Source organism: Scyliorhinus canicula, chromosome 2 (genome assembly GCF_902713615.1).
Source record: "Scyliorhinus canicula chromosome 2, sScyCan1.1, whole genome shotgun sequence".
In the NCBI taxonomy this organism is placed as follows: domain Eukaryota; kingdom Metazoa; phylum Chordata; class Chondrichthyes; order Carcharhiniformes; family Scyliorhinidae; genus Scyliorhinus; species Scyliorhinus canicula.
The window spans coordinates 92,410,389-92,437,900 of NC_052147.1; the positions used below are offsets into that span (position 1 = coordinate 92,410,389).

At 45.5% G+C, this 27,512-nt stretch overlaps 1 protein-coding gene across 2 annotated transcripts in view; it reads right to left on the reverse strand.

The window, feature by feature from the left end:
• The window catches only part of LOC119956118 (cytosolic phospholipase A2 zeta-like), a 194,768-nt gene that overhangs the window by 151,600 nt on the left and 15,656 nt on the right, over positions 1-27,512 (reverse strand). The window contains exons 2-4 of one of the 2 annotated variants that reach the window (XM_038783011.1): positions 19,590-19,787; positions 8,517-8,589; positions 4,546-4,682 (exon numbers count right to left, since the gene is read on the reverse strand). In XM_038783011.1, the coding sequence (XP_038638939.1) occupies positions 4,546-4,682; positions 8,517-8,589; positions 19,590-19,688 (309 nt within the window). In that variant the 5' untranslated portion in view covers positions 19,689-19,787. Of the gene's footprint in view, positions 1-4,545; positions 4,683-8,516; positions 8,590-19,589; positions 19,811-27,512 lie in introns of both variants that reach the window. The other variant, XM_038783003.1, reaches the window with a different exon arrangement.

Here is a 27,512-nt window from a genome sequence, read left to right on the forward strand (position 1 = left end):
AAATTTGAAATGAAAATCGCTTATTGTCACAAGTAGGCTTCAATGAAGTTACTGTGAAAAGCCCCCAGTGGCCACATTCCGGCACCTGTCCGGGGAGGCTGGTACGGGAATTGAACCGTGCTGCTGGCCTGCTTTAAAAGCCAGCGATTTAGCCCAGCGTGCTAAACCAGCCCCTATTTGTTAAATACATGTGACTTGGGGTGCAATCCTGCGGCCATGCTGCGCCCGAAAAGTAATTTTCCCACGGCACAGCGTGGCTGTCTAAAGCCGGGTGATCCCTCTCCCGGGATCTACCTGGTTTGCAACGCCTTGCGAGATTCAATGCAATCTTGCGAGACATTGGAAGGTGAATCCCGCCCACAATGGCGGGATTACATTTTGGCAAATCTGCACATTAGAGTGAGGCAGAAAGACTCACTAATATGCAGATTCCCGAGTTACCGGATTGGTGGAACGGCACTTGTGGGGGTCTCCAAGGGGATTGGAGGCCTCCAGCTACATGCCCTTTGGGCATGATGGTGCCCTGATACTGCTGGTGCCACCTGGGTACCTTGGAAGTGCCAGCCTGGTACCCTGTCAGTGCCAGAATTGCACCCTGGCAGGGCCACCTTGGGCATTCTTTTGGGCATGATGTTAGACTGGGGTGAGCACAGTAAGAAGTCTTACAATACCAAGTTAAAGTCCAACAGGTTTGTTTCAAATCACACGCTTTTGGAGCACTGCTCCTTCCTCAGGGGAATGAAGAGGTAGGTTCCAGAAACATATATATATTCAACTTATTCAACTCGAGGTGAAGTCATGTGTTTCTCGCATTCGGAATGTGCTGACTAGGGGATTTTTGTTCCCTTTGGAAAGATTGCACCCTTGGTCTCCACAGCCTAATGTGGTAGAGAATTCCACTGGTTCATCACCCAATGAGTGTAGACATTTCCTCTCAACGCAGTCCTAAATAGCCTGCCCTGCATCCTGAGACTGTAACCCCTTGTTCTAGACTCCCCAGCCAGAGGAATTAACATGCCTGTAGACAGTCCATCCAGCTCTGTCAAAATCAGATTCATTTCAATGCGATACCCTCTCATTTTTCAAAATCCTGTGAATACGGGCCTCGTTGACACAGTCTCTTCTCATACGACAATCCTCCTATCCCACTAGTCAGTCTGGTAAACTTTCGCTGCATTCCTTCGATGGCAATACACCTTTTCTTAGGTTAGGGGACCAAAACTGCCCGCTACACTCGAGATGTGGTCTCACCAAGGCCCAGTGCATCTGCACTAATACATCCTTGCTCCTGTACTCAGTCCTTTTGCAATGAAGGCCGACATTGATTTGCCTTTCTAGCTGCTTGCTGCACCTGCATGTTTGCTTTCAGTGATTGGTGTAGAAAATCCAGGTACCTCTGTACATCAGCATTTCTCAATCTATCAGCATTTAATTAATACTCTATCATTCTTCGTCTGAAGTGGATCGCTTCTTTTTTATTCACATACCAACGTACATCTGCCATGTAATTCTCCACTCACTCCATCTTGTCGGAATCACCTTGAAGCCTTTTTATTTCCTCCTCACCACTCACAATTCCATCTAGTTTGGTGTCATCAGTAAACTTGGAAATATTTCATTTTGTTCCCTCACCCAAATCATTGATATATATATTGGGTGCAATTCAGTGGCCGCGTTGCACTCACGTGAGAGCAAAATGCGGTCGTAAATCTCGGGTGAAGCCTGCTGGCAGCTTTTACACAGCGCGGGGTATATACCCAAGACACGCGAGGCGTCGGAATCAGAACTCCGCCCAAAGGGGGTGGGACCAAACAGCATTCATTAAACTCGGTCTTAAACCTACTTAAGGCCTACCTACCCAGGATCTAACAGCCTCCCCTCGATCTACCAGCCTCTCCAAGGATGCTGCAGCCAAGAGCCAATCAGTACTGATCCCGGCACCCAGGACATCTTCTGGCGGCGCCTGGGTGGTCAGGGTCAGTACAGGGTAGCTCCCTGGCCATCCCTTGGAACGCGGGCATTGTGGCACTGCCCAGCTGGCACCTTAACACTGCCAAAGAGCCCAGGTGTCACTACCAAGCTGGCAGAAGCACTGTCCAGGTGCCAGGATGGCACTGCCATGGGTCAGAGCCCAAGAGTCCATGAAAGGAGGGGGAGGGGGCCCCCACAGGAGAAGTTGTCCCCAAACTATCGTGAGAGAGCCCGGTCTAGTGGCAGTGTGCCGGACATCAGAATCCTCACCACCTTCAAGGAATGGCCCTCAAGGTTACAGGAAAGGCCAAAGACCAAGCGGTCACCAATGGCGAGGTCGGCCCATGCCACAGAAGTCAGGATGCACCAGGCCCCACCCGGACGACTTGGCAAACATGAGTTTTTAATGCCATTTAGACTGACCCATCCCTCCCACTGACCATCTGTTCATTCTCCTGCAGGACCTCCAGCCAACAGCAGCTGCCCATCCGGGGCAGTTTGCCCGTGTCGTGCATCCTGTGCTATGAGTATATCTGTATGAAGTGCTTTTTACATTCATTTCTGTATAATTTGAACAGTTACATATTTTTTTCAGGTGTTGAAGCAACAACATAGTGCTTTCAGAGAGCCAAATGTGTTGAAAGATTATTTATAAGTTCTGCACTTCCCTTCCATTGTCATAGTGTTGGCACCCATTCCCCTCCCAGCGTGACACAATGTGGACTCCCCACCCAGTGAGACGCAATTTGCATGCTCTAACCGAATCGGAACAGAGTCCCAGGAAGAGCGTGTTTAGCCGGGTGTTTCCTGGTGCACTCAGCGCCCTTTAAAGGGGGACACTTAAAATCAGGATTTACTGCACAAGACACACTGCAGGCAGTCACCCATGACTCCTTTGGCAGCACCTTCCAAACTCATTGAGAAGGACAAGGGCAGCAGACGCATGAGAATGCCACCACCTGGCAGTTCCCGTGCAAGTCATTTACCATCCTGATTTGGAAATATATCGTCGTTCCTTCACTGTCGCCTGGGGCAAATCCTTAACATCCCTCCCTAGTGGCAATGTGGTTGTACCTACACCAGGTGGACTGCCGTGGTTCAAGAAGGCACCTCACCACCACATTCTAATAATAATAATCGCTTATTGTCGCAAGTAGGCTTCAATGAAATTACTGTGAAAAGCCCCAAGTCGCCACATTTCGGCACCTGTTCAGGCAGGCAGGAACGGGAATTGAATCCGTTCTGCATTACAAGCCAGCAGTGGTAGTCCACTGTGCTAAACTAGCCCCAGCTAAGGACAATTGGGGATGGACAATAAATGCTGGCCTAGCCAACCAAGCCCAATCCCTTGAATGAATATAAAAAATGGGCAATCACATTTTAAAATCACAATTCACATTCAGAAGTGTTATGGGCCAGGGTTTAGAAAACTCCAAAGTATATTATGGAGTTCATCTGACCTATAACTGTTTGTTGAATTTGGCTGGGATGAACGCATGAGCCTGCCTTTCAGGCGTTATTCAATGGACTTTTTAGGTGCTTTTAATAAAAGAAAAAAACTTTATTCTAACAATTTAGTTAACATTTGCATAAACATATACAGAGCAAGAACTTTTATCAATTACAAACACAAAAGACCCCTCACAGCTACAGTAATCTATGTATAAACCTCAATGAATTCCCCTTTAACAGTTCCAATCCAATATAAAAATCCAAGTAAAACCAGAAAACCCTTTTCAAAAGTGTGGCCCAGCACACGGCATTCTCACTGGTATAAGACTGGTTATTGACATTCTGTTCCTCTTTTCAAACAGCAGATTTGAATCCCTTCTGGAAAGCAATTCTCTCTTTTAAGTTACCAAGCAGTCTGGAAACAGTTTTTAAAATGAAGATGGGAGAGACACTTCTTTCAACCTCAAATAGAAAGTAAAAAGTCACAGAGCCACAGCCCTACTGCTTCCACACACATGTCATCACTGAAGCCATGTGATAAGACAAAAACTTTTCTTTTTAAAATAAATTTAGAGTACCAAATTAATTTTTTCCAATTATGGGGCAATTTAGCATGGCCAATCCACCTATCCTGCACATCTTTTGGGTTGTGGGGGGCGAAACCCATGCAAACACGGGGAGAATGTGCAAACTCCACACGGACAGTGACCCAGAGCCAGGATCGAACCTGGGACCTTAGTGCCGTGAGGCAGTAATGCTAACCACTGTGCCACCGTGCTGCTCAAAAACTTTTCATAAAGGAACACTCGCATGACACAATGAATATGAAAAAAAACATAGGCCAGAGTTTTGCTTTCCCCCCATGGCGAGCGAGACTCCCCCAGTAACCCACCTGCCCAAACCTAGATGCGATTTCATGCTTGGACGCGTAACCTACCCATTCTCATATTGAGGCTCTTAAATGACCACCTTGAGGCTCTTAAATGACCACTTAAGGGCCTTTTTCCACCCAGCCTCAATTTGTAGGCTGGCGGGACTGGGTGTGGGTAGAATGGGAAATAGACATTTCCACTTTTCTCCACCCGGGCAAGAAGGCTGACTTTGAAGGTCCATCAGGCTTACCTTTACCATACTCTGGATCCTGTAATTGAAAGTTTCATCCCACTCAGGATTGTTGCTGTTAGAAATGGTTTTTGTTTTGTAATCAACTGCAGATGCCGTCGGGAGATGTAAAGAAACATAGCAGTCCGCTTTCCTTACTGTGAACAGTCATAAACATGAAACAATCAAAAGCTATGTCAATGCGTACATCGGAATCTTTTGGTGTGGGGGTACAAGGCAAGCAGTCCTGTTCTGCGATATCCCCCTCAACACATGAAATCAATCTAATTCAAGACTATTACAATTATCAAGAGTCTGCATTTGTCATTCTCACGCCTCAAATAAAATTTGTTTAAACCTTGCACTGAAGGAGGTCTTGCTGCCTTTAGGACACAACTTACTTATCATTTCCCCAGATACCCAAATGGGAGCTCAGTGTCATGCCAGTAGGGAAATGGTGATATTTATCACAAATGGCATTTTGCAGAATCAGACAGCCAAAGCTTATTTTGACGTCATCTCCAAATTTCCCCCCTTTACACAGATTCTGAATCAAGTTACCCCACCTTGCACACGCCACCCCCCCCCCCCCCTCATACTTACATTAAAGAGGCATTACTTAGTATTTTGCCCCACTATTTGAGCGTGGGTAATTTGATCCCAATAATATAGAACTCCCAAACTATGGAGATAGAAGTGGCCTGATTGATAAGGGGAATGAAGCAAGGAAAAGAAAAATACACAAGGGAGTACTTCTTGGACAGCAAAGGCTAGTTTGTCAAGTGATGTCCGAGAATATGCTGTACCTAAAATCTGAACAATTTCTCTTTAGATTCCTGGGGAGACTCAAGCCAGCACCCAGTGAGCATTAAAAAGATATGTTTTATATTTGTCCTCGGGATAATGTTCGCAAGGCTGCATTGATTGTTCACCCCAAGTTGCTCTAATATGGCCTTCCCCATGAAATGCTGCCACCTAGTGGCAACAGTGTTCCCACGGTGGTGTCAGGTGGAGAATTTGAGGTTACTGACCCTCAAAGGACAAGAGAACAATTAATATTTATATAGTGCCTTTAAGGTAGTCAAACATCAAAAGGCTCTTCAAGGGGATTCAGTCTTGACAAAGAGTCATCCAGACTCGAAACATTATTCCCTTTTTGCTCCACAGATGCCGTCAGTCCTGCTGAGATTGTCCAGTATTTTATTTTTGTTCCAGATTCCAGCAATCACAATCATTTGCTTTTATCCAAGTAGATACTTGGTGAGCTGACCAAACACTTGGTTCAAGAGGTCGTTTTTAGGGGGTGCCTTAAAGGAGAGGAGGGCAGTAGGGGAGTTTAGGAGAGAATTTCAGAGTTTACAGTTGAAGCAGTTGAATGCAGGAAGTGGGAGCAGCTGCACAAGCTGAATCTGGCTCGGTTAGTGGAGCAGATGAAGGGAGACTTTAGAAGGTGGGATGTGCTCCCGTTGTCATTGGCGGGGAGGGTGCACACGGTGACGATGACGGTACTCCCTAGGTTCTTGTTTGGCTTCCAGAGCCTTCCAATTTTTATACCCAAGGCGTTTTTCAAGAAGGTGAATGCAGTGATTTGAGGGTTTGTGTGGGCGGTAAAACCCCGTGGGTGAAGAAGGTGCTGCTGGAGTAGGGTCATGGAGGGGGCTGGCCCATCCGAACTGTATTAATTATTGTTGGGCAGCAAACATAATGATGGTCAGGACGTGGGTAGAGGGGGAAGTGTGTGGGAACGGGTGGAGGCAGCCTCATGAAGGGACACGGGTTTGGGGGAACTGTTAACGGCGCCTCTGGTGTTCTTGCCAGCCAGGTACTCCACAAGCTTGGTAGAAATGGCAGCCCAGAGGGTGAAAAAATGAAAATGAAATGAAAATTGCTTATTGTCACGAGTAAGCTTCAATGACGTTACTGTGAAAAGCCCCCAGTCGCCACATACCAGCGCCTGTTCGGGGAGGCTGGTACTGGAATTGAACCGTGCTGCTGGCCTGCCTTGATCTGCTTTAAAAGCCAGCGATTTAGCCCAGTGTGCTAAACCAGGTGTGGGGACAGTGGCGGCAGCACATGGGGCTGGAGGGGGCGTCGGTGTGGGCACCGATATGTGGCAACCACCGGTTTGCTCTGGTGCGGCTGGATGGAGGGTTTTGATGGTGGCAGCAGACGGGGATCGAGCGGTTTGGTGATTTGTTTATAGATGGGGGTTTTCAGTGTTTGGAAGAGTTGGAGGAGGAGTTTGAGCTGCCCAGGCATGGGTTCCATTACCTGCAGGTGAGGGACTTTGTGCGGAGGTAGGTTTCGACGTTCCCGCACCTGCCGCCCAAGGGGCTACAGGATAATGTGGTCAGGAACGGGAGTGGGGGAGGGGAAGTTATCGGAGATTTCTAAGGAGCTGATAGACTGGGAGGGAGTCCCGATAAGGGAGGTGAAGCAAAAGTGGGAGGAATAGCTGGGTGGGGAGCTGGAGGCTGGATTGTGGGAAGATGCCCTGAAGCGAGTCAATGCATCCTCGTCATGTGCCAGGTTTAGCCTGATACAATTTAAGGTGGTCCTTAAATTGCCCGGATGAGCAGGTTCTTTGAAGGGGTGGAACGGTGTGCGGGTAGGCCTGCGAATCATGTCCGTATGTTTTGGGCATGCCCAAGGCTCAGGAGATTCTGGCAGGGGTTTGATGACGTCACGTCGGAGGTACTGAAGGTACGGGTGCTTCAGAGTCCAGAGGTGCCGATTTCTGGTGTGTCATAAGACCCGGGAATCCAGGAGGTGAGAGAGACCGATGTTTTGGCCTTTGCCTCCCTGGTAGCCCGGAGACAGATTTTATTGGCATGGAGGGACTCGGAGCCCCCAAAGTCAGAGGTGTGGGTTAGTGACATGGCTGTGTTTCTCCGGCTCGAGAAGATTAAGTTTGCCCTGAGGGGATCGATGCTAGTGTTTGCTCGCAGGTGGCAGCTGTTTATCGACTTCTTTGGGGGAAAAGCTGTCAGCAATGTGTTTGTGTGTATGGTGGGGGAGGGGGTAAGGTTAGTGGGAAATTGGGATGGAGAGTTCTTTATGTAAGCCATGTTGGCTGGGCTTTGTTGTTGGTTGTGTGTGTGTTGTTCATCTTGCTCTTTTGGTAGTTAAAATTATAAATGCCTCAATAAAAATATATTTTTAAAAAATGGCTGAGGTTATTCATGAAGGACTCTGTCTTCTCAACATTGCCCCTAGCCTGAGGTCTAGTGATCCTCAGGTTAAATCACCACCAGTCAGCTCTTCCTCTCAAAGGGAGAGCAGCCTATGGCCATCTGGGACCATGGCAACTTTACCGTTACCTTACCTGGTTTGTTAAGTAGTGGAGGTGAGAACGGAATTCTCTGCAAAGAACAGGTTATTCCAGTTTGAAATACTGTTTTAGTGGCCAAGCTTTCTCAGGTTGCAAAGATCTGATAAAGAACGGAGCAGTATTGTTTGATTTCAGATAAAGAGACTGGTTGAATGCAGAGATTCAAGGTTACACAGATATTTTCAATGAGAAAACCTACTTTATCCTGAACTACAATTCAGGATAACAGGCTATTCAGAAGTTGGGTTTGAAATAGAAATGCTGCTCTTATCTCACATTCAGCAGGATATGTTGAAACAAAAGAGAAAATGCTGGGAAATCTCAGCAGGTCTGGCAGCATTTGTAGCGGGAGAAAAGCGTTTCAAGTCCAGATTGACTCTTTGTCAACAAGCTCCACGGTGAAGTTGAAACAAGGTGAGCTGCTCGGCTAAAGCAACTACAGGTATATTCCAGTATACCCAGGAGGATAAGAACAATTACATAAACAAAGTTATGTATGTCTATATAGTACCGGCCACTATGGGGAGAAGTGATTCAGCAATCAGTGATGGAGTCAAGTGCTCCTAATATGTAAATAAATTAGTTTGTGTAAAACAAGCACACAACCTCTTGGAAGAATCAGCAGTCACAAATACAGGTAAATAGAAAAGTAATTACTCACAGAAATCTCCTCCAACAATATTCCTCGCTCGTAAAATTTTCACAGATAGGTCATAGTAAGGCTGTTGCTCTTTCTGAAAAGGAAAGCGAGTGTTTTTGCCTAAAGTCATGTGTAAATTGAATCCAATTAATTAATGGAGTCATTGGTACAGAAAATTAAAATATCCATACACCACACATTAATTCCATTTAAAAACAAATTTAGAGTACTCAATTCTTTTTAATTTAAGGGACAATTTAGCGTGGCCAATCTACCTACCCTGCACATGTTTGGGTTGTGGGGCTGAGACCCACGCAGACATGGGGAGAATGTGCAAACTCCACACGGACAGTGACCCGGGGCTGACATCGAACCCGGGTTCTCAGCACCGTGAGGCAGCAGTGCTAACCACTCTTCTACTTTTGGGAAAAGAATATCGACTATCTACCTTATTTATATGGCCTCATTTATAAGATCACCTCTAAGCCTCCTACCATGGGGCTGGTTTAGCACAGGGCTAAAGAGCTGGCTTTAAAGCAGACCAAGGCAGGCCAGCAGCACGGTTCAATTCCCGTATCAGCCCCCCCGAACAGGTGCCGGAATGTGGTGACTGGGGGCTTTTCACAGTAACTTCATTTGAAGCCTACTTCTGACAATAAGCGATTTTCTTTTCACTTTCATTTCACTCCAGGGAAAAAAAACCCTCCACCGTGCCACCCACCGCACATTCATTCCAAAGAACTTATTCGCACTCAACAAAGAACCACTTGCCATTCATTCACATATGATATGTTTATGCTTTTGGTTGAATTGCCGCATGAATAATGTTAATTATATTGTTAAGATACACAAGTAAATGGCATTATTTAATCAAGTATAACTATAAATACCTATAAATAGGGCACATGCCCAAAGAATGATATTTTGGTTTTATTAGATAAGTTTCCTTTGAAAGTTTTGCTTTTGTTACAGTGTCCCATGAGGGGCTGTCACCCATTGTATCTGTTTATTTTATTGATTACAGGTTTTTCAAAAAGAGCATGTAAATAGGGGACAGCCAGGACACTGACTGTGTGCAAGGTATGTTGAGGCTGAGCAAAGTCAACCAAAGTTTTGTGTCTTGGTTTTGACTTATTCATACAATTCATACTTGGACTTCACCAACCAGTTTGGATTCTATTAATTAATTCAATAGGATCTAGATCTATCTTTCCTGGAATCCATGAGTCATTTTCTGACTACATGGAATCCAAGGAATTAATGAATAGATAAAGCTCATGATGCAGGACATGAACGAGGATGCTCAAACAGGAGTGAAGAAAGAGTTAAACAAGGAAACAATTAAAGCTCAAATATGCACACACTGTATGAATATGATTACTGAAATCACAGCCACAAATAGGAACAATCAGAAATACAATAAGCAACATCCTACATGTGACCAGTGGGCCAATGTATTGGACAGTGCTGAATTATACAACAGGCAAAATTTTCTTCTCATCTTAGTGAGGCTGCAAGCTTGATATTTTTGTCAGGTGAAGTGCTCTCTGTACATTTCACTGGTATCAATAGGACTATAGCCCTGAATATCAATTGGCTGCCCTGCTCTCTTAGTTCAGGATTAACATGACAGAAGGAGCAGTACATTTCTGTTGAACAAGAAACAAAGAAAATTACAGCACAGGAACAGACCCTTCGGACCTCCCAGCCTGCACCGATCCAGATCCTTTATTTAAACCTGTTTTCCAAGGATCTACTTCTCTCTGTTCCCCGCCCATTCATATATCTGTCCAGATGCATCTTAAATGATGCTATCGTGCCCGCCTCCACCACCTCCGCTGGCAAAGCGTTCCAGGCACCCACCACCCTCTGCGTAAAAATCTTCCCACGCACATCTCCCTTAAACTTTCACCCTCTCACCTTGAAATCGTGACCCCTTGTAATTGACACCCCCACTCTTGGAAAAAGCTTGTTGCTATCCACCCTGTCCATACCTCTCATAGTTTTGTAGACTTCAATCAGGTCCCCCCTCAACCTGCGCCTTTCCAACGAAAACAATCCTAATCTACTCAACCTTTCTTCATAGCTAGCACCCCCCCATACCAGGCAACATCCTGGTGAACCTCCTCTGCACCCTCTCTAAAGAATCCACATCCTTCTGGTAATGTGGCGACCAGAACGGCACGCATTATTCCAAATGTGGCCTAACCAAAGTCCTATACAACTGTAACATGACCTGCTGACTCTTGTACTCAATACCCTGTCCGATAAAAGCAAGCATGCTGTATGCCTTCTTGACCACTCTATCGACCTGCGTTGCTACCTTCAGGGTACAATGGACCTGAACTCCCAGATCTCTCTATACATCAATTTTCCCCAGGACTCTTCCATTGACCGTATAGTCTTCTCTTGAATTAGATCTTCCAAAATGCATCACCTCGCATTTGCCTGGATTGAACTCCATCTGCCATTTCTCTGCCCAACTCTCCAATCTATCTATATTTTGCTGTATTCTCTTGACAGTCCTCCTCGCTATCTGCAACTCCACCAATCTTAGTATCATCTGCAAACGTGCTCATCAGACCACTTATACCTTCGTGAAGATCCAGTGAGAGGATCCAGTGAGTTGAGTTAGATGTTATCTGCCAGGATGATGATGAACAACTACAGTGACCTGAGCTAGGGAAGGACCAGTCTTGGTCACTATCTAGCAGATGTATTCGTGGTACATGTATGGATAACAAATCAGGACGGGGTCAGGCTTAGCTATGATGTTTACTCTGGATGGATGATTAGCTGACACATACTATGCACCACCACAAGGCCTCAGGTACTAAAAACATGATTAGTGTCCGTGGAGCTGTATTCCAGCAAGGAATCCTAACCTAAAAGTTACAGTTTTGATAAAATTTCAGAATAACTGTCAATAATAATGTTAGAAAATAAATGTCCATTTCTTATAGCTCCAAGGTAACTGTCCCATATCTTCCAGGGGTCAGTGTCAAAATTATTAGCAGTTATGTGTTGCAAGAGGGCTATAAGCGGCAAAGTACTTAGACAATATGCAGCTCCAAAAAGAAAAGCACTCTCTCTGCAAGGTCATCATTTCCACTTTAACCATTGAGCAGTACATTGGTGGGTGGATTGCTCTGCTGACATAGAACCGGCCCTCTTTTCATTTGCACGGAATGTCAATGATCATTATGGACAAACTGCTTCGTCAGGTTATTGGCTAACAATCAATGTGAAAATTATTTGTCACTCCCACTGCCAACATAACACTTGTATATTCATGGTGATAAACCTCACGGCGCCAAGGTCCCAGGTTCGATCCCGGCTCTGGGTCACTGTCCGTGTGGAGTTTGCACATTCTCCCTGTGTTTGCGTGGGTTTCGCCCCCACAACCCAAAGATGTGTAGGCTGGGTGGATTGACCGTGCTAAATTGCCCCTTAATTGGAAAAATGAATTGGATACTCTCAATTTATGGAGAAAAAAAAATTCATGGTGATAAAATTTTAAATTCACAGCAGGGCACATGGATGATAAGAAAGGGCAAACCAAGGGGATAAAGAGAAACATTAATGTGGGACACAGAAATCAGGAGCTACATTGAGAAACTTGAGATAATCTTTCAGGAAAAAAACCTTAATCAGGATTGGCAAGTGGAGTTCCTTTACGGGACTGTGAAAACAAAGAGGGCAGAGGTTATAAACAGGAAATGGGAGAATCTTCGGAGAAACATTTGGAGAGCAAAACACCGGGGGCCGGATTTTCCGGCCTCCCAGCCTCCTGTTTCTTGGCTGCATGAGGCGGCACTGTTTACTGGGATTTCCCATTGAAGAGAGCCTACACCACCGGGAACCCCACTTATGGGAGTGCGCTGCTGGCGGGGGCAGACAATCCCGCCACCAGCAAACAACGGAAGAATGATTTAGAGTCCTAAATGTTTACAGCAGGGAAACAGGCCATTCGGCCCAGCTTATCCATGCCACCCATTTCTATCACTAAGCTAGTCCCACTTGCCCGCATTTGGCCCACATCACTCTATACCCACCCTGTCCATGTAACTGTCTAACTGCTTTTTAAAAGACAAAATCATATCTGCCTCTATCACTGCCTGTGGCATGCCGTTCCAGATGCTCACCATCCTCTATGTGAGAAATTGCAGCTCTGGTCTCCTTTGTATCTCTCCCTCTCACCGTAAACCTATGCCCTCTAGTTTTAGACTCCTCTACCTTTGGGAAAAGATGTTTGGAACAGATGTTGACTATCTACATTATCTATGCCCTTCATTATTTTATGGACCTCTCTCAGATCACCCCTAAGCTCCTATACTCCAGGAAAAAAAGTCCCAGCCTATCCTTATAACTGAGAGCATCAAGTCCGAGTAGCATCCTGGTAAATCTCTTCTGCACTCTTTCTAGTTTAACAATATCCTTCCTATAATAGGGTGGTAAGAACTGAGTGCAGTATTCCATGTGTGGTCTTACCAATGTCTTGTACAACTTCAACAAAACTTCCCAATTCCTGTATTCAATATTCTGACCAATAAAACTGAGCATGCAGGATGCATTCTTCACTGTCCAGCTGCAACTCCACCTTCAAGGAGCTATGAACCTGTACTCCTAGGTCTCTTTGTTCTGTAACTCTCCACAACGCCCTACCATTAACTGATTAGGTCCTGCCCGAATTTGATCTACCAAAATGCATCACCTCACATTTATCCAAATTAAATTCCATCTGCCATTCATCGGCCCACTGGCCCAATTGGTCAAGATCCTGTTGCAATCTTATATAACCTTCTTCGCCACCAATCTTGGTGTCATCTGAAAATTTACTAACCATGCCTCCTACATTCTAATCCAAATCATTAATATATATAACAAATAACAGTGGACCCAGCACCAATCAATGAGACACACCACTGATCACAGGCCTCCAGTTTGAAAAACAACCCTTTACAACCACCCTTTGGCTTCGGTCGGCAAGCCAATTTTATATCCAATTGGCTGCCTCACGCTGGATTCTGTGAAATTTAACCTTTTGCAGCAACCTACCATGCGGTACCTTGTCAAAAGTTTGGCTAAAGTCCATGTAGACAACGTTGACTGCACTGCCCTCATCTACCATCGTGGTTACCCTTTCCAAAAACTCAATCAAATTTGTGAGACATGACTTTCTCCTTACAAGGACAAGCTGAATTTCCCTAATTAGCCTTGTCTGTCTAAATGCCTGTAATCCCTGAGAATATCTTCTAAGAACTTACCCACTACAGAAGTACGGCTCACTGGTCTGTAGTTCTCAGGTTTATCCCGACAGCCCTTCTTAAACAAGGGCACAACATTTGCTACCCTCCAATCTTCAGGCACCTCTCCTGTGGCTGTCGATGATTCAAATATCTCAGCTAGGGGGCCGGCAATTTCCTCCCTAGCCTTCCACAATATCCTGGGATACATTTCATTAGGTCCCGGGGATTTATCTAACTTGACCCGTTTTAATACCTCCAGCACCTCCTTCTCTGTAATATGTACACTCCTCAAGACATCACTTTTTATTTCCCCAATTTCCCTAACATTCGTGCCTTTCTGAACAGCAAATACTGACGAAAAATATTCGTTTAGGACCTCTCCCATCCCTTGTGGATCCCTACATAGATGACCTTGTTTATCCTTAAGAGGCCCTACCCTCTCCCTAGTTACTCTTTTGCCCATTATGTATCTGTAAAAGCTCTTTGGATTTTCCTTTGCCTTATCTGCCAAGACAATCTCATGTCCCCTTTTTCCCCGATTTCTCTCTTAACTCTACTCCAACAAGCCCTATACTCTTCAAGGAATCTACTTGATCCCAGCTGCCTCTGAATATCATATGCCCCATTCTTCCTTTTGACAATGGCCTCAACATCCCTTGTCATCCAGGGTTCCTTACTTCTACCAGCCGTACCCTCACTCCAAGAGGAATGTGCTCACCCTGAACCCTAGTTAACACCCTTTTGAAAGACTCCCACCTACCAGCTGTCCCCTTGCCTGTAAACAGGCTCCCTCAATCAACTTTTGAAAGTTCCCGCCTAATACCAACGGAATTGGCCTTACCCCAATATAGAATTTTAACTTTTGGGCCAGAACTATCATTCGCCATAGCTATCGTAAAACTAATGGAATTAAGGTCACTGGTCCTAAAGTGATCCCTAACTAACACTTCCATCACCTGCTCTTCCTTATTCCCCAAGAGGAGGTCAAGTTTTGCCCCCTCTCCAGTCGGGCCATCCACATATTGAATGAGGAATTCTTCCTGAATACACACGAAAAATTTCTCTCCATCCAAACCTCTAGTGCTATGGTTGTCCCAGTTAATGTTGGGAAAATTTTTTAAAAATATATATTTTTCTTTTCCTCCTTTTTCACATTTTCAGCAAATTTACAACAACAAATAAGCAACAATAACAACAAAAACAATGGCAATCCCCTAGCCAACAATCCCCTTATCCCACCCATCCTTAAACTGCTCCCAACATTTTGAAAAAGAATAATTAATTTATACAATCCAAACCCCCACCAATCCCCCCCAATAATGTTCGATGTCATCCAATTCATGAAAATGCATGATGAACAAGGCCCATGATTTGCAGATCCCTTCCATCATCCCCCTCAAATTGAACTTTACTTTCTTGAAGGTTAAGAACTCCAGCAGGTACCCCGAGGCACAGGGCAGGGAAGCTGACCTCCACCCCAACAGAATCTGCGTTTGGGTGATCAGCGAAGCACCCGCTTCCAACCCCGGCCGACTGACACCACAAATATGGCTTCTAGGGGACCTGATTCGATTCTCACGTGCACCACGTTTGAGATTGACCTAAAGACCTCCCTCCAATACGCCTCCAGCTTTGGGCAGGACCAAAACATATGAACGTGATTTGCAGGGCCCCTCCCCACAGCCTCCACCCCCTCAAAACATTGGCTCATCCTTGTCCTTGTGAGGTGTGCCCTATATACCACCTTCAACTGTATCAGCCCTAACCTCGCGCACGAAATTGACGCATTCACCCTCCGTAGCACCTCACACCACAATCCCTCCACAATGCCCTTCCCCAACTCTTCCTCCCACTTTGCCTTAATCCCATCCAGTAATACCTTATTTTCCCCCAGAGAAACCCCATAAATTCCCGACATCAGCCCTTTCTGCCAATCCCCCAACGTCAGTATCTCTTCCAATAGTGGGGGCCAGCGCCATCGGAAAGCACTGTATCTCCGTCCTGGCAAAGTTTCGGATCTGCATATACCGAAACATCTTCCCTTGCCCCAACCCATATTTCTACCCCAGCTCCTCTAACTTCGCAAACCGGCCTCCCCAGAAACAAGTCCTTTAATACCCTAACTCCCCTCTCCTCCCATCTCGGAAAATTCCCATCCCACCTCCCTGGTTCAAACCTATGATTCCCTTGAATCGGCATTGCCCTTGACCTTGCCCACAACCTAAAGTGCTGGCGCAACTGCCTCCAGATTGTGAGTGTCGCCACTACCACTGGACTCCCTGAATATTTCCCCGGGGCCATCGGAAGCGGGGCCGTTGCCAACTCCCTCAACCCCGACCCCCTGCTTGACTCTCCTCCATTCTAACCCACTGGAAGTCCCCACCCCCTCTAACCCAGCCCCTCACCTTCTCAGCATTCGCCGCCCAGTAATAATACAATAAATTCGGGAGACCGAACTCCCCTGACTGCCGTCCTCTCTGCAACAACACCTTCTTAATCCTATCCACCTTACGGCCCTAAATAAACACGGTAATCATCTTTTCTACTAACTCAAAAAACGCCTTGGATAAAAAGATCGACGGGCACTGAAAAATGTCCAAAAGCCGCGGCAATACATTCATCTTAATTGCCTGCACCCGACCTGCCAGTGATAGAAGAAGACAATCCCAACTCGCCAAATTTGCTTTCCCCGCCAAGCCAGAAATGTTATATCTACAGAGCCCCCCTCCCCCCCAAATTCCGTGCCACCTGCACACCAGGTAGCTAAAGTGGGTTACCGCCCTACAGAATGGCAGCTCCCCCCCACCCCTGCTCCCACCCCCAGCCAGGACACCATAAAATATTCGCTTTTGTCCAAATTTAATTTATATCCCAAAAAAGACCCAAACACTCGAAGCAATTCCAGACGCACTCGGTTCCGACACATTCAATAGCAAGTCGTCTGCATACAAAGATACCCTATTATGCATCCCCATCCCTCCACACCCCACGAATTTCTCAACGCGATGGCCAAAGGCTCAATTGCAAGCGCAAACCACAGGGAGGACATAGAACACACTTGCCTAGTCCCTCGATGTAGAGCAAAATACCCAGAATTCATATTATTCATGAGGATACTCATCCTCGGCTCCCTGTAAAGTAATTTTACCCAATCCACTAATCGCGGCCCAATCCCAAACTGCTCCGTAACCACAATCAAATACCTCCACTCTATCTGGTCAAATGTCTTCTCGACATCCAGCGCCACTACTACCTCTGTTCACCTCCCCTCCACCGGTGCCATAACTACATTCAGAACTCTCCTAATGTTTGAAACAAGTTGCCTCCCTCTTACAAACCGGTCTGATCTTCCCCTATCACTTTCGGGAAGCACTTCACTAACCTACACGCTAACACCTTCAACAGTATCTTTGCATCCACATTCAAGAGTGATATGGACTTATATGACCCACACTCTTGTCGGATCCTTCTTTTTTTTTAAATTTAGAGTATCTAATGCATTTTTTTTTCCAATTAAGGGGCAATTTAGCGTGGCCAATCCACCTATCCTGCACATCTTTTTGGGTTGTGGGGGTGAAACCCACGCAAACATGGGACAATATGCAAACTCCACACGGACAGTGACCCAGAGCCGGGATCGAACCTGGGACCTCGGCGCCGTGAGGCAACCGTGCTAACCACTTGCGTCACCGCACTGCCCGGATCCTTATCGTTCTTGAGCAACAAGGAGATCGATGCCTGCCTCAAAGTCTGTGGCAACACCCCCTTCCCTATTTCCTCCTCAAATGTCCCCACTATCAGCGGCGCCAACGTATCCGTAAATTTTTTGTAGTACTCCACAGGGAACCCATCCGGCCCTGCTACCTTCCCCGATTGCATTTTCCCAATCACATCCTTTATCTCCTGCTCCCCTATCACCCCCTCCAATATGGTCCCATCCTCCTCCCCCAACTTTGGATATTCCAAACCATCCAGGAATTTCTGCATTCCCCGATCCTCCCCCAGTGGTTCCGACCTATACAATCTCTCAGAGAACTCCTCAAAAACCCTATTAATCTCATCCGGAACCACCACCAACTTCCATGCCCTATCCCGCACCTGAACAATTTCCCTTGCCGCTGCCTCTCTCCGAAGTTGGCCTGTCAGCATGCAGACCAACTTCTCTCCATACCCGTAGACCCCTCCCCTCGTCACCTGCCTCAATTGGCACACTGCCTTCCTTGTAAGATAGTCGGTCAAAACTCACCTGCAACGCCTTCCTCTTTTCCAACAGTGCTGGATCTACACCCTCTATACCATCTGTCCACTTGCAACATCTCATCTATTAACCTTTGCCGCTCCACCCTCTCCTCCTTATCCACCGTTGCCTTAAACGATATTACCTCCCTCCTCACCACTGTCTTCAAAGCATCCCACATCACTGCCTGCGAGACTTCACCCGTACAATTAAACCGCACATATTCCTCAATCACTTTTCCAATCTTATCACAAAACCCTCGGTTCCCAACAGCCCCACATCTAATCTCCACCGCATCCTCTGCACTATTTCCTTCTCCAACACCAGATCAACCCAATGTGGCGCATGGTCCGATATCGCAATTGCCGAATATTCCAACCCCTTGACCCCAGCTAACAATGACTTTCCCACCACAAAAAAAATCTATCCGCAAATAGGTCTTATGAACCGAAGAGAAGAAAGAATACTCCCCCGGGTGCAAGAACATCCAAGTGTCCAACTCCTCCCATTTCCATCATTAGCCCAGCCAACGCCTGCGCTCCCCCTGACTGGGTAAGCGATCACGGTCATGACCTGTCCAATCTCCTGCACCAGGGCCCAGTCTCCACCCACTCACAATTCACGTGATTCAATCTAACTCGGGGACCATAAGCACTTACCAACGCCACCAACCTCCCCTCCAATGCCCCTGTCACTATTAATAATAATAATAATCTTTAATGTCACAAGTAGGTTTACATTTATACTGCATTGAAGTTACTGTGAAAAGTTCCTAGTCGCCACATGCTCGGGTACACAGAGAGAATGTCCAAATTACCTAACAGCACGTCTTTCAGGACTGGTGGAAAAAAACTGGAGCACCCAGTGGAAACTCACTAGACACAGCGAGAACGTGCAGACTTACCTCCGTATTAGGTATTACGTACCTACCACCCTGATCTGCCACAACTTTCTCCATTTGGAATCTCACCCTTTTTTTATTGTTTTTTTTATAAAGTTAGAGTACCCAATTCATTTTTCCAATTAAGGGGCAATTTAGCGTGGCCAATCCACCTACCCTGCACATCTTTTGGGTTGTGGGGGTGAAACCCATGCAAACAGGGAAAGAATGTGCAAACTCCACACTGACCGTGACCCAGAACCGGGATCTGGTTGTCTGAATTGTGCCATTTGACATTACAAAATGAAACCCATGAGCGTGAAATTTGTTCGACCATGAACAAAAAAAAGGTTTAGTTTAGATTAAACACAAGAACGAATAGCAATTATCAGAGTGAGACTTAAATCAACTTCCTGTTCCTCTTCCAATTAATCATACAATACGTACAGTAAGAAGTCTTACAACACCAGGTTAAAGTCCAACAGGTTTGTTTAGCATCCCTAGCTTTCGGTGCAGTACTCCTTCCTCATGAAGAGCTGTGCTTCGAAAACTAGTGATTCGAAACAAACCTGTTGGACTTTAACCTGGTGTTGGAAGACTTCTTACTGTGCCCATCCCAATCCAACGCCGGCACCTCCACATCATGCAATAAGTAACAATAGGACCACGCCCTTGCTAGTCAACAGTGTGTGTCATTTGATTTGGAGTTTTAAATGACAGTACCTTACCTTAGTAGACAAAGGTGTAACTTTTCTTGAGACTTCTTCGGATCTATACAGAATACCGACCACACACGGAAGGATTCGTGTTGACACTCGCATGAACATTGTGGAATTTAGATGGGTCGGTTGGCTTGCTCCTCTTAACTGGAGTCTTTATTCCAATCCATTCAGTCCTCCTCCCAATTATTCACCGCAACCTTTCACCTGCGAGCAGAGGAGCTAAACCGCTGAACAGATTTAACATGGATGAAAATCCCAGAAAACAACTAAGCAGTAAGATAGTTCATCAATGCAAATTGACTTGATGGGAAAAAAAACTCAATATTTTTAAATGTTTGTATTCCATTTACAACATGCATCTTGTGGTACAGAGAGAAGCAAGGAACAATTGCAGGGGTGCTTCTTTTCATTCCCCTAATTTCCAAAAAGAATATTTGTTTACTTTCAACCCGACATTCCCTTCCCTGCTCCTCAAGGAATCCTGTTTGGGCACTGTTCCATGTACCCTGGCTTGTACCATACCTAGGCAGTGAATTTCAGCAGATTGATTTGTCTTATGTTGGTATATTAAAGCCAAGCATGTTCCTGTTCTCCCCTCGCCTGACAACCAACCAACCGTGCACTTTTATTCAACGTTATGAAGGCAAATATCACATCTTTTTTGACAAAAATAGAGAAATGGAATAACATTCTCAGGAAATGTTCTTCCTTGTGACGATGGTATTGGGTAACAGGAAACATTTTAAAGCCTGCCGCATTCAATGCAGGTGCAGCATTGAATGAATGTAGTAAAACATTATCTCACCCCAATAATCTATTGCACTACTTCCTAAGCTACACGTGAGTGACATTCGGATTTCCCATATGAACCACCCTCACCAAATTACTGTCAATCTAGCACCAGTTGACCCCACATATGCTCGGAATTAGCTTCAGACTGTCCAGTCTCTTTATAAAACCCAGGCTGGCATACTCTTCATATCAGCAGATGTCTCCAGAACACTAGACCACTCAAGGAAGAAGCACTTCTGTAGCACACATCCTTCCACTGGGCCCAAAGTTGTTCTTAGCGAAAACTAATCTGAATTATATGAACTGGTACCATCCGTGAAGGATAAGAGAAAAATATTTATTTCACCATTCCAGTATAGTACTAATAATCCATTCAAAGCAACTCAAAGTTTTACAAAAAAATCAATGGAGCAAGAGCTGGGAAGTGAGCTTAGGTTGAGCGACTACCAGCGGAAACACGACAGGATAAGCAGCCTCCTTCCCAAGCTGTAAACGTCTACGATTCTATAATTTATCTTTGATCCCAGAAACATGTGTGGAAAGGGAAATTGGCCATTATCAGGGTTTCATATACTTCTGTAAAGGAGTTTTAGAGTCAGTTCCACTCATGGAAAGTCTTGTTAAATGAAATCCCAGCAATGACCAGAGTAACAAGCTGATGCAGCTCTAGAGAAAAATTTGTACGGGCAGTGGAAAAATACAAGACATTCTGATTTGCTCATACTGCATGTACAGCAGGGGCAGCATGTGGTGCATTGGTTAGCACTGCTGCCTATGGCGCTGAGGACCCGGGTTCGAATCCCGGCCCTGGGTCACTATCCATGTGGAGCTTGCACATTCTCCCCGTGTCTGGGTGGGTTTCATCCCCACAACGCAAAGATGTACAGATTAGGTGGATTGGCCACGCTAAATTGCCCCTTAATTGGAATTTTTTTTTCTTTTAATAAATTTAGAGTATCCAATTCATTTTTTCCAATTAAGGGGCAATTTAGCGTGTTCAATCCACATACTTTGCACATCTTTGGGTTGTGGGGGCGAAACCCACGCAAACACGGGAAGAATACGCAAACACGGGAAGAATGTGCAAACTTCACACTGACAGTGACCCAGAACCGGGATCGAACCTGGGACCTCGGCGCCGTGAGACAGCAGTGCTACCACTGCGCCACCGTGCTGCCCCTTAATTGTAAAAAATAATTGGATACACAAATTAAAAAAAAAAAATAATGCAGGTGCAGCAAAGTTAGATTACTGAAAATCTTGGTCAATTCAGAACTGTGCAGACACTACAAACAGGGATAAGCAGACCATCCACTAATCACAATCCTTTAGGATTTGATTAATGAGGGCAGATGACAATGGAATCTCTAAAACAGGAGGGAGAACCAATATGTCAGGTGAAGTGACTTAATGTCTGGAGATTCTTTGCCAAAGGCATTTTACATGGCTATTTTAGCAGAGAAATTACAGTAGCTGCAGGGGACTTGGTAAGTTCATGCGAATAGATCTTGTTTAATCAAAAGTGAATATCCAGTTTGGACCATCCTTCAAACTTATATTAACAGAGGATGTTGGAAAAACTCAGCAGGCGGGATTCTCCGAGCCGAAATAGCGCTCGGCGCGGAGAATGGGGCTTCAGACCCGTGATCGGGTCCGACGCCTTCCCGTGATTCTCCGTGGACTGGAGCATCGCCGCCAGTCACGAGCGCACGGTCAACGCGACGCTGGTCGGGGGCCATTGAAAGAGGCCCTCGCGGCAATTCTCAGCTGGCCGCGTTCCCCTGGGGGTCACTTGGAGTGGCAGTCACATGCGATCTGGAGGAGAGGGTGTGGGGGGATTCTGTCCAGCATGTCTGGCAGCATCGTTGAAAAACATTGGCTCTGCTTTTTTTCCTTACAGATGCTGCCAAATTGGTGTTTTCCCAACATCCTTAGTTCGTGTTTCAGACTCCAGCATACGCAGTGCTTTGCTTACGTATTTAAATATTAATTTGATTTGATTTGATGAGGAGGGAAAGGCAATACAAATATGAAAGCAGTTTGCAGCAGTGTTCACAATGTTGAAAAGCATCAATCTAATCAAATGTGGTGGCTGCGGTCTTCTTTCAAAGTGTTAAATAGCAAAACCTTCAGAGAACCACCCACAGTCTATAATGGGGCACAGGAGCAACCAGTTATTTGGCATGTCTGGTCCTCACAAAGGTCGGGAATCTTACTACCTCAATGGGAGTGGAATTGCCCGGAATACAAATTCAATGATTTAAGAAAAATGAATGCAAATAGGAAGTCACTTGGCACCAGGCAGGGGTTTGTAGATCAGGTACAGTGTGGGTTTTATTCCCTGCCTATGAAGATTCATCATTTCAACTGGGGCAACAATTGAGACTCTGGAAACAACGTCGTGCATCTAATAAGAAAAGGAGAAACTGTCTAGGGTCCCCACACCTGATACTATGTAGTCACCCTGGAGGCAGCAATGTATAGTTGTGGGATTGAAGGTGCTAGCGACCGCGCCGCTAGCGACCGCACCGCTCCCGATGGCCTCAGGGTGATACTCAGGGAGTCCGGTAGTAATAGCTTCGTTGAGAATTTGGAGGCAGTTTCGGCAGCACTTCGGGTTGGGGGCAGGGTCAAGGGAAATGCCGATTCGGACAAACCATAGATTTGAACCAGGGAAGTGGGATGGAAATTTTCGGAGATGGGAGGAGAAAGGAATTAGGACACTAAAAGATTTGTTTCTTGTGGGTCGTTTTGTGGGATTGAAGGAGCTAGGAGCAAAGTATAGGCTGGAGCAGGGGGAAATATTTAGATATATGCAGGTTCGAAACTTTGCCAGAAAGAAGATACAGAGCTTCCCAGTAGAGCTGGCTTCCATATCGCTGGAGGAGTGCTGACGACAGGAGGACTGGAGAAGGGGGTAATATCGGCGTTTTATGGGGCTATTTTGCAGGAGGAGAAGACGCCGCTAGAAGGGATCAGGGCAAAGTGGGAGGAAGAGTTGGGAGAGGGTATGGAGGAGAGATTCTGGTGTGAGGTGCTCTGGAGGGTGAATGCCTCCGCCTCATGTGTGAGGTTGTGGCTGATACAGCTGAAGGTGGTGAATACTGTAGAAGGCACAAGGGCAAGGATGAGCCGACCCTTTGAGGGGGTCGAAGATGTATGTGAATGTTGTGTTTTAAGTAATGGGTTAAGAGATATTCTAATTAGTTGTCTCATTTATATGTATGCAATAATTGACACTGATATGTAAAGAGGCTTCAGAGGCCTTTGTGTCAGGTGATGTGATGTTAGTTTTGTGTAGAGTCTGTTGAAGTAAATTAAAGGTGTTTGTGGAAAAGGAGCAGAACTTTTGATCCTTTATACGACAGCAGCTAAACATCTAACAAATGGTAGCAGAGGACGGTTGCTGTGCAAATGTGAAGGGTTGAAAGACACAACTTTTCCAGACCAAACCAAGGAGTGAGTGAGAAGAAAAAAAAGATATATGGCTGAACCTAGGATAAAGGTGACTACCCCCCTTATTTTCTTAAAGGGGTTCATACGATCAACGGAGAAGTGTAGTAGTTAATATGGACTAAGGTAACTGCCTTGGGAAAGAGAAAACAAGATATGGCATTGTCTCTTTCTTTACCTTTTTAAAAAAAATTTAGATTACCCAATTATTTTTTCCAATTAAGGGGCAATTTAGCATGTCCAATCCACCTACTCTGCACATTTTTGGGTTGTGGGGGTGAAACCCACGCAGACACGGGGAGAATGTGCAAACTCCACACGGACAGTGACCCAGAGCCGGGATCGAACCTGGGACCTCAGCGCCGTGAGGCGGTTGTGCTAACCACTAGGCCACCGTGCTGCCCTCTTTCTTTACCTTATGACAGTAAAATCCGAAGCAAAGTGTTTTCTGAGCTGGAGTTGGAAGAGTTAGACTCAGAAGAAGGTCTGGAGACTGTATTACATTATATGGATGAGATTTATAAAAAGGATGACTATTTAAGTGCGTATGAAGCATGGTCAGATATGATAGGTTCCAGAAAATAGAGGAATTCTCCATGGAACACTATATAATGGGAATTTGGCAGGCTATATAAAAGACTGCAGAAACACAACCTGGAATTTCCAATGGTGTTGTCCTTTAAATTACTTGACTGTGCTAGAGTGAGCAACATGAATAGGCTCCTAGTTTTGACAGGAGTTCAGTTTGCGGATAAGGATACCTTATTTGATCAGATGACAGAAGCTTTAAAAGAGTTTCTGGGGAAACATTTGATTCCGATGGCTCTGATGACCCAATAGGTCAGTCTGCAATAAAGCAGAATATGGAAGACCCACTCCTAACAGGATGGCGAAATCACATGGCTACAAACAGGTTTAATGACATTGTGGGCATGGACCTTAAGATCTGGGATAAAGCCAATTATATATTTATTTTGCATTTTATAGATTTAGCAACCAGATTTAGTCAATCAACGATTGTACGTAGAGTGTAATTCTGGATCAAATCGTGGAAAAATGGACAGGGACAGCAATGGGCCCACCAGCAAAATTCCTTACGGACAATGGGGGAGAATTGGCTGATGATGAGTTTAGGGATGTGTGAAAACGTGAATATCACAGTTATGAATACAACTGTGGAAAGCCCATTTAGTAATGGCGTGTGTGAAAGAAACCATGCGGTAATAGATTACATGCTCCGGAACATTTCGGCAGATAAACCAAATTGCAAGTTAAATTCAGCTTTAGCATGGGCGCTACATTCAAATAATTCATTACAGACGGTTGGGGGCTCTAGTCCCTATCAATTAGTGTTTGGTAGAAATTCTAAAATTCCGTCCATTTAGATGACCAGCTTCCAGCTTGGGAAGGGACTACAATTAGCTCTGCTTTTGCTGAACATTTAAATGCATTACATAGCAGTAGAAAAGCTTTTTTGGAAGCAGAAGTCTGAAAGAATTCGCAGAGCTTTAAAACATAGTGTACGGCCATCAGATACCGTTTTTCAGCAAGGAGACATAGTATACTACAAGAGGGACAATTTTAATGAATGGAAAGGCCCAGGGAAGACCATAGGCATAATTGGCAAAACAATTATTTTGCAACATGGTAATCAAACTGTTAGGGTACATTCGTCAAGGATAACGGGTACAGATTACAAATATTCAAATTTAGACAGAGCAGACAGACATGACGAGGAACCAGAGTCGTCTGGTACGCACGTGTTACAGAACTATGAGGACCAGTTAAGTGACATAGACAGGGTTTCTGTAGAGGAACACAACACTTCTAATGAATTAGAACAGGCCATTTCCCCCAAAAGGACAACTGCCAAAAGTTGGTACAAAAGTGACATACTTGCCTGAAGGGTCTAGTCAATAGAACTGTTATTAATAGAGCAGGGAAGGCCACTGGAAAGTATAAACATTGGTTGAATGTACAGCATTCAGGGGAGGGAGTCAATGGATTGGGAACACAAAGTTCAAAAATGGATGTTGCTCGTTCTGGTGAGTGTGCTTTACACTCAATTGGCTCTGTTTTATTCCTTAGCTCTAGAGTCGCCAGGTATCCTTATGATACCGCCACGAGGTTCAAGTTCAAATCAATGACTCAATACACCAGTTAGTAAGGTTCAATCAAACACATTTATTATTTACACGGTAAATCGATACTCATGCAACTAATACTAGAGGACTAAGCTATTCCTACCACTATAAGCCAATACTTATCTTCGATAAGGGAACCCACTGGATCAGGGAACAATGGCCTCTTGTTCTGTCCTGAGACTGCAGGCTTCCCAGTTGGTACGGGCTAAGGGGTCAGGAGTGTCTATTCTCGTAGCGAGCGTTGGTTGGACACTTACTTGTCGGTGTAGCTGTTGGCCAGGCCTCTCCTTCTCACTTGTCGGTGTAGCTGTTGGCCAGGCCTCTCCTTCTCACTGTCAAGTTCTTAGAGAGCTGCTGCGAAGGTGTTCTGCAGGGAGGGCCGGCTAAGAGAGCGAACTGGACTTGGGACCTTACTTTTATAGGTCCCAGGGGCTTCGCGCCCTTTTGGGCGGACCCCGAGCTTACTGTCAATTGATTGGATCTCATACCAATCGATTGGTATGAATCCCCCCAATACTGAGGCTGTCCCTCGATCGTGGGGCGGTTCTTCCTGGCTTGTTTGTCTCCTTTGTTTCAGACTCCCGTTGGCGCCAGGAAGTCTGACCTGCTATAGAATGTCCCAAATGTAGCTAATCGTTGTATCCATTGTTCCCGGGGATCGCTTCATTAATATGCAAACTGCTGGTTTTGGTGCTGCCTGCTTTCTCTGCAGGCAGAATACACAGGAAGATTCTGCAACCTGCTTGTCTTTCTTAAAGTGTCCAATTTTCCCTGCGTGCTTTGTAAATCGCCATTTTGGGTCGGGAAGTGGCCAACTTCGAAGTTCAAAAATGGAGGGCACACAAACACAGTGCCAGTTCAGATGGTACATCGGATAGTGAACAGGTCCACAGGAAAAGATCAAGAACTATTGAAAGAACATCCCACAGCAGAAGGGAAAGATCAAGCAGTAGCAGTATAGAACGAGATACCAGGCAGGAGAGGGGACGTAGTTTATCAGAACATGAGTAAGACTACAAATACCAATAGTAGAAGCCCACATGCACGTGAGATTTTGGTGGCTTCCAATAAATTAGATGAAAAAGTTATTAAAGATGCCAAACAGCAAGAACTGCATAGTTGGAGTGAATTTGGGGTATACACGGAAGTACTGGATAGGGGGCAAAGAGCTCTATCTCACAGATAGATTTGTACGGAAAAGGTTCTTCCGGATGGAACTTATAAGGCAAAGGCCAGGCTTGTGGCAAGGGGATTAGAAGATCAGGATTTAGAAGATCGACCAACCGGGATAAGTTGAACTTATGCAACCGGCCCCAGTCGCACGCCACTCGTATCCCTAGATATCTAAAATTGTCCCCCACTAAGGGCAGCATGATGGCACAGTGGTTAGCATTGTTGCCCAAGGTGCTGAGGACCCGGGTTTGAATCCCGGCCCTGGGTCACTGTCCATGTGCAGTTTGCACATTCTCCCCGTGTCTGCATGGGTTTCGCCCCAACCCAAAGATGTGCAGGATAGGTGGACTGGCCACGCTAAATTCCC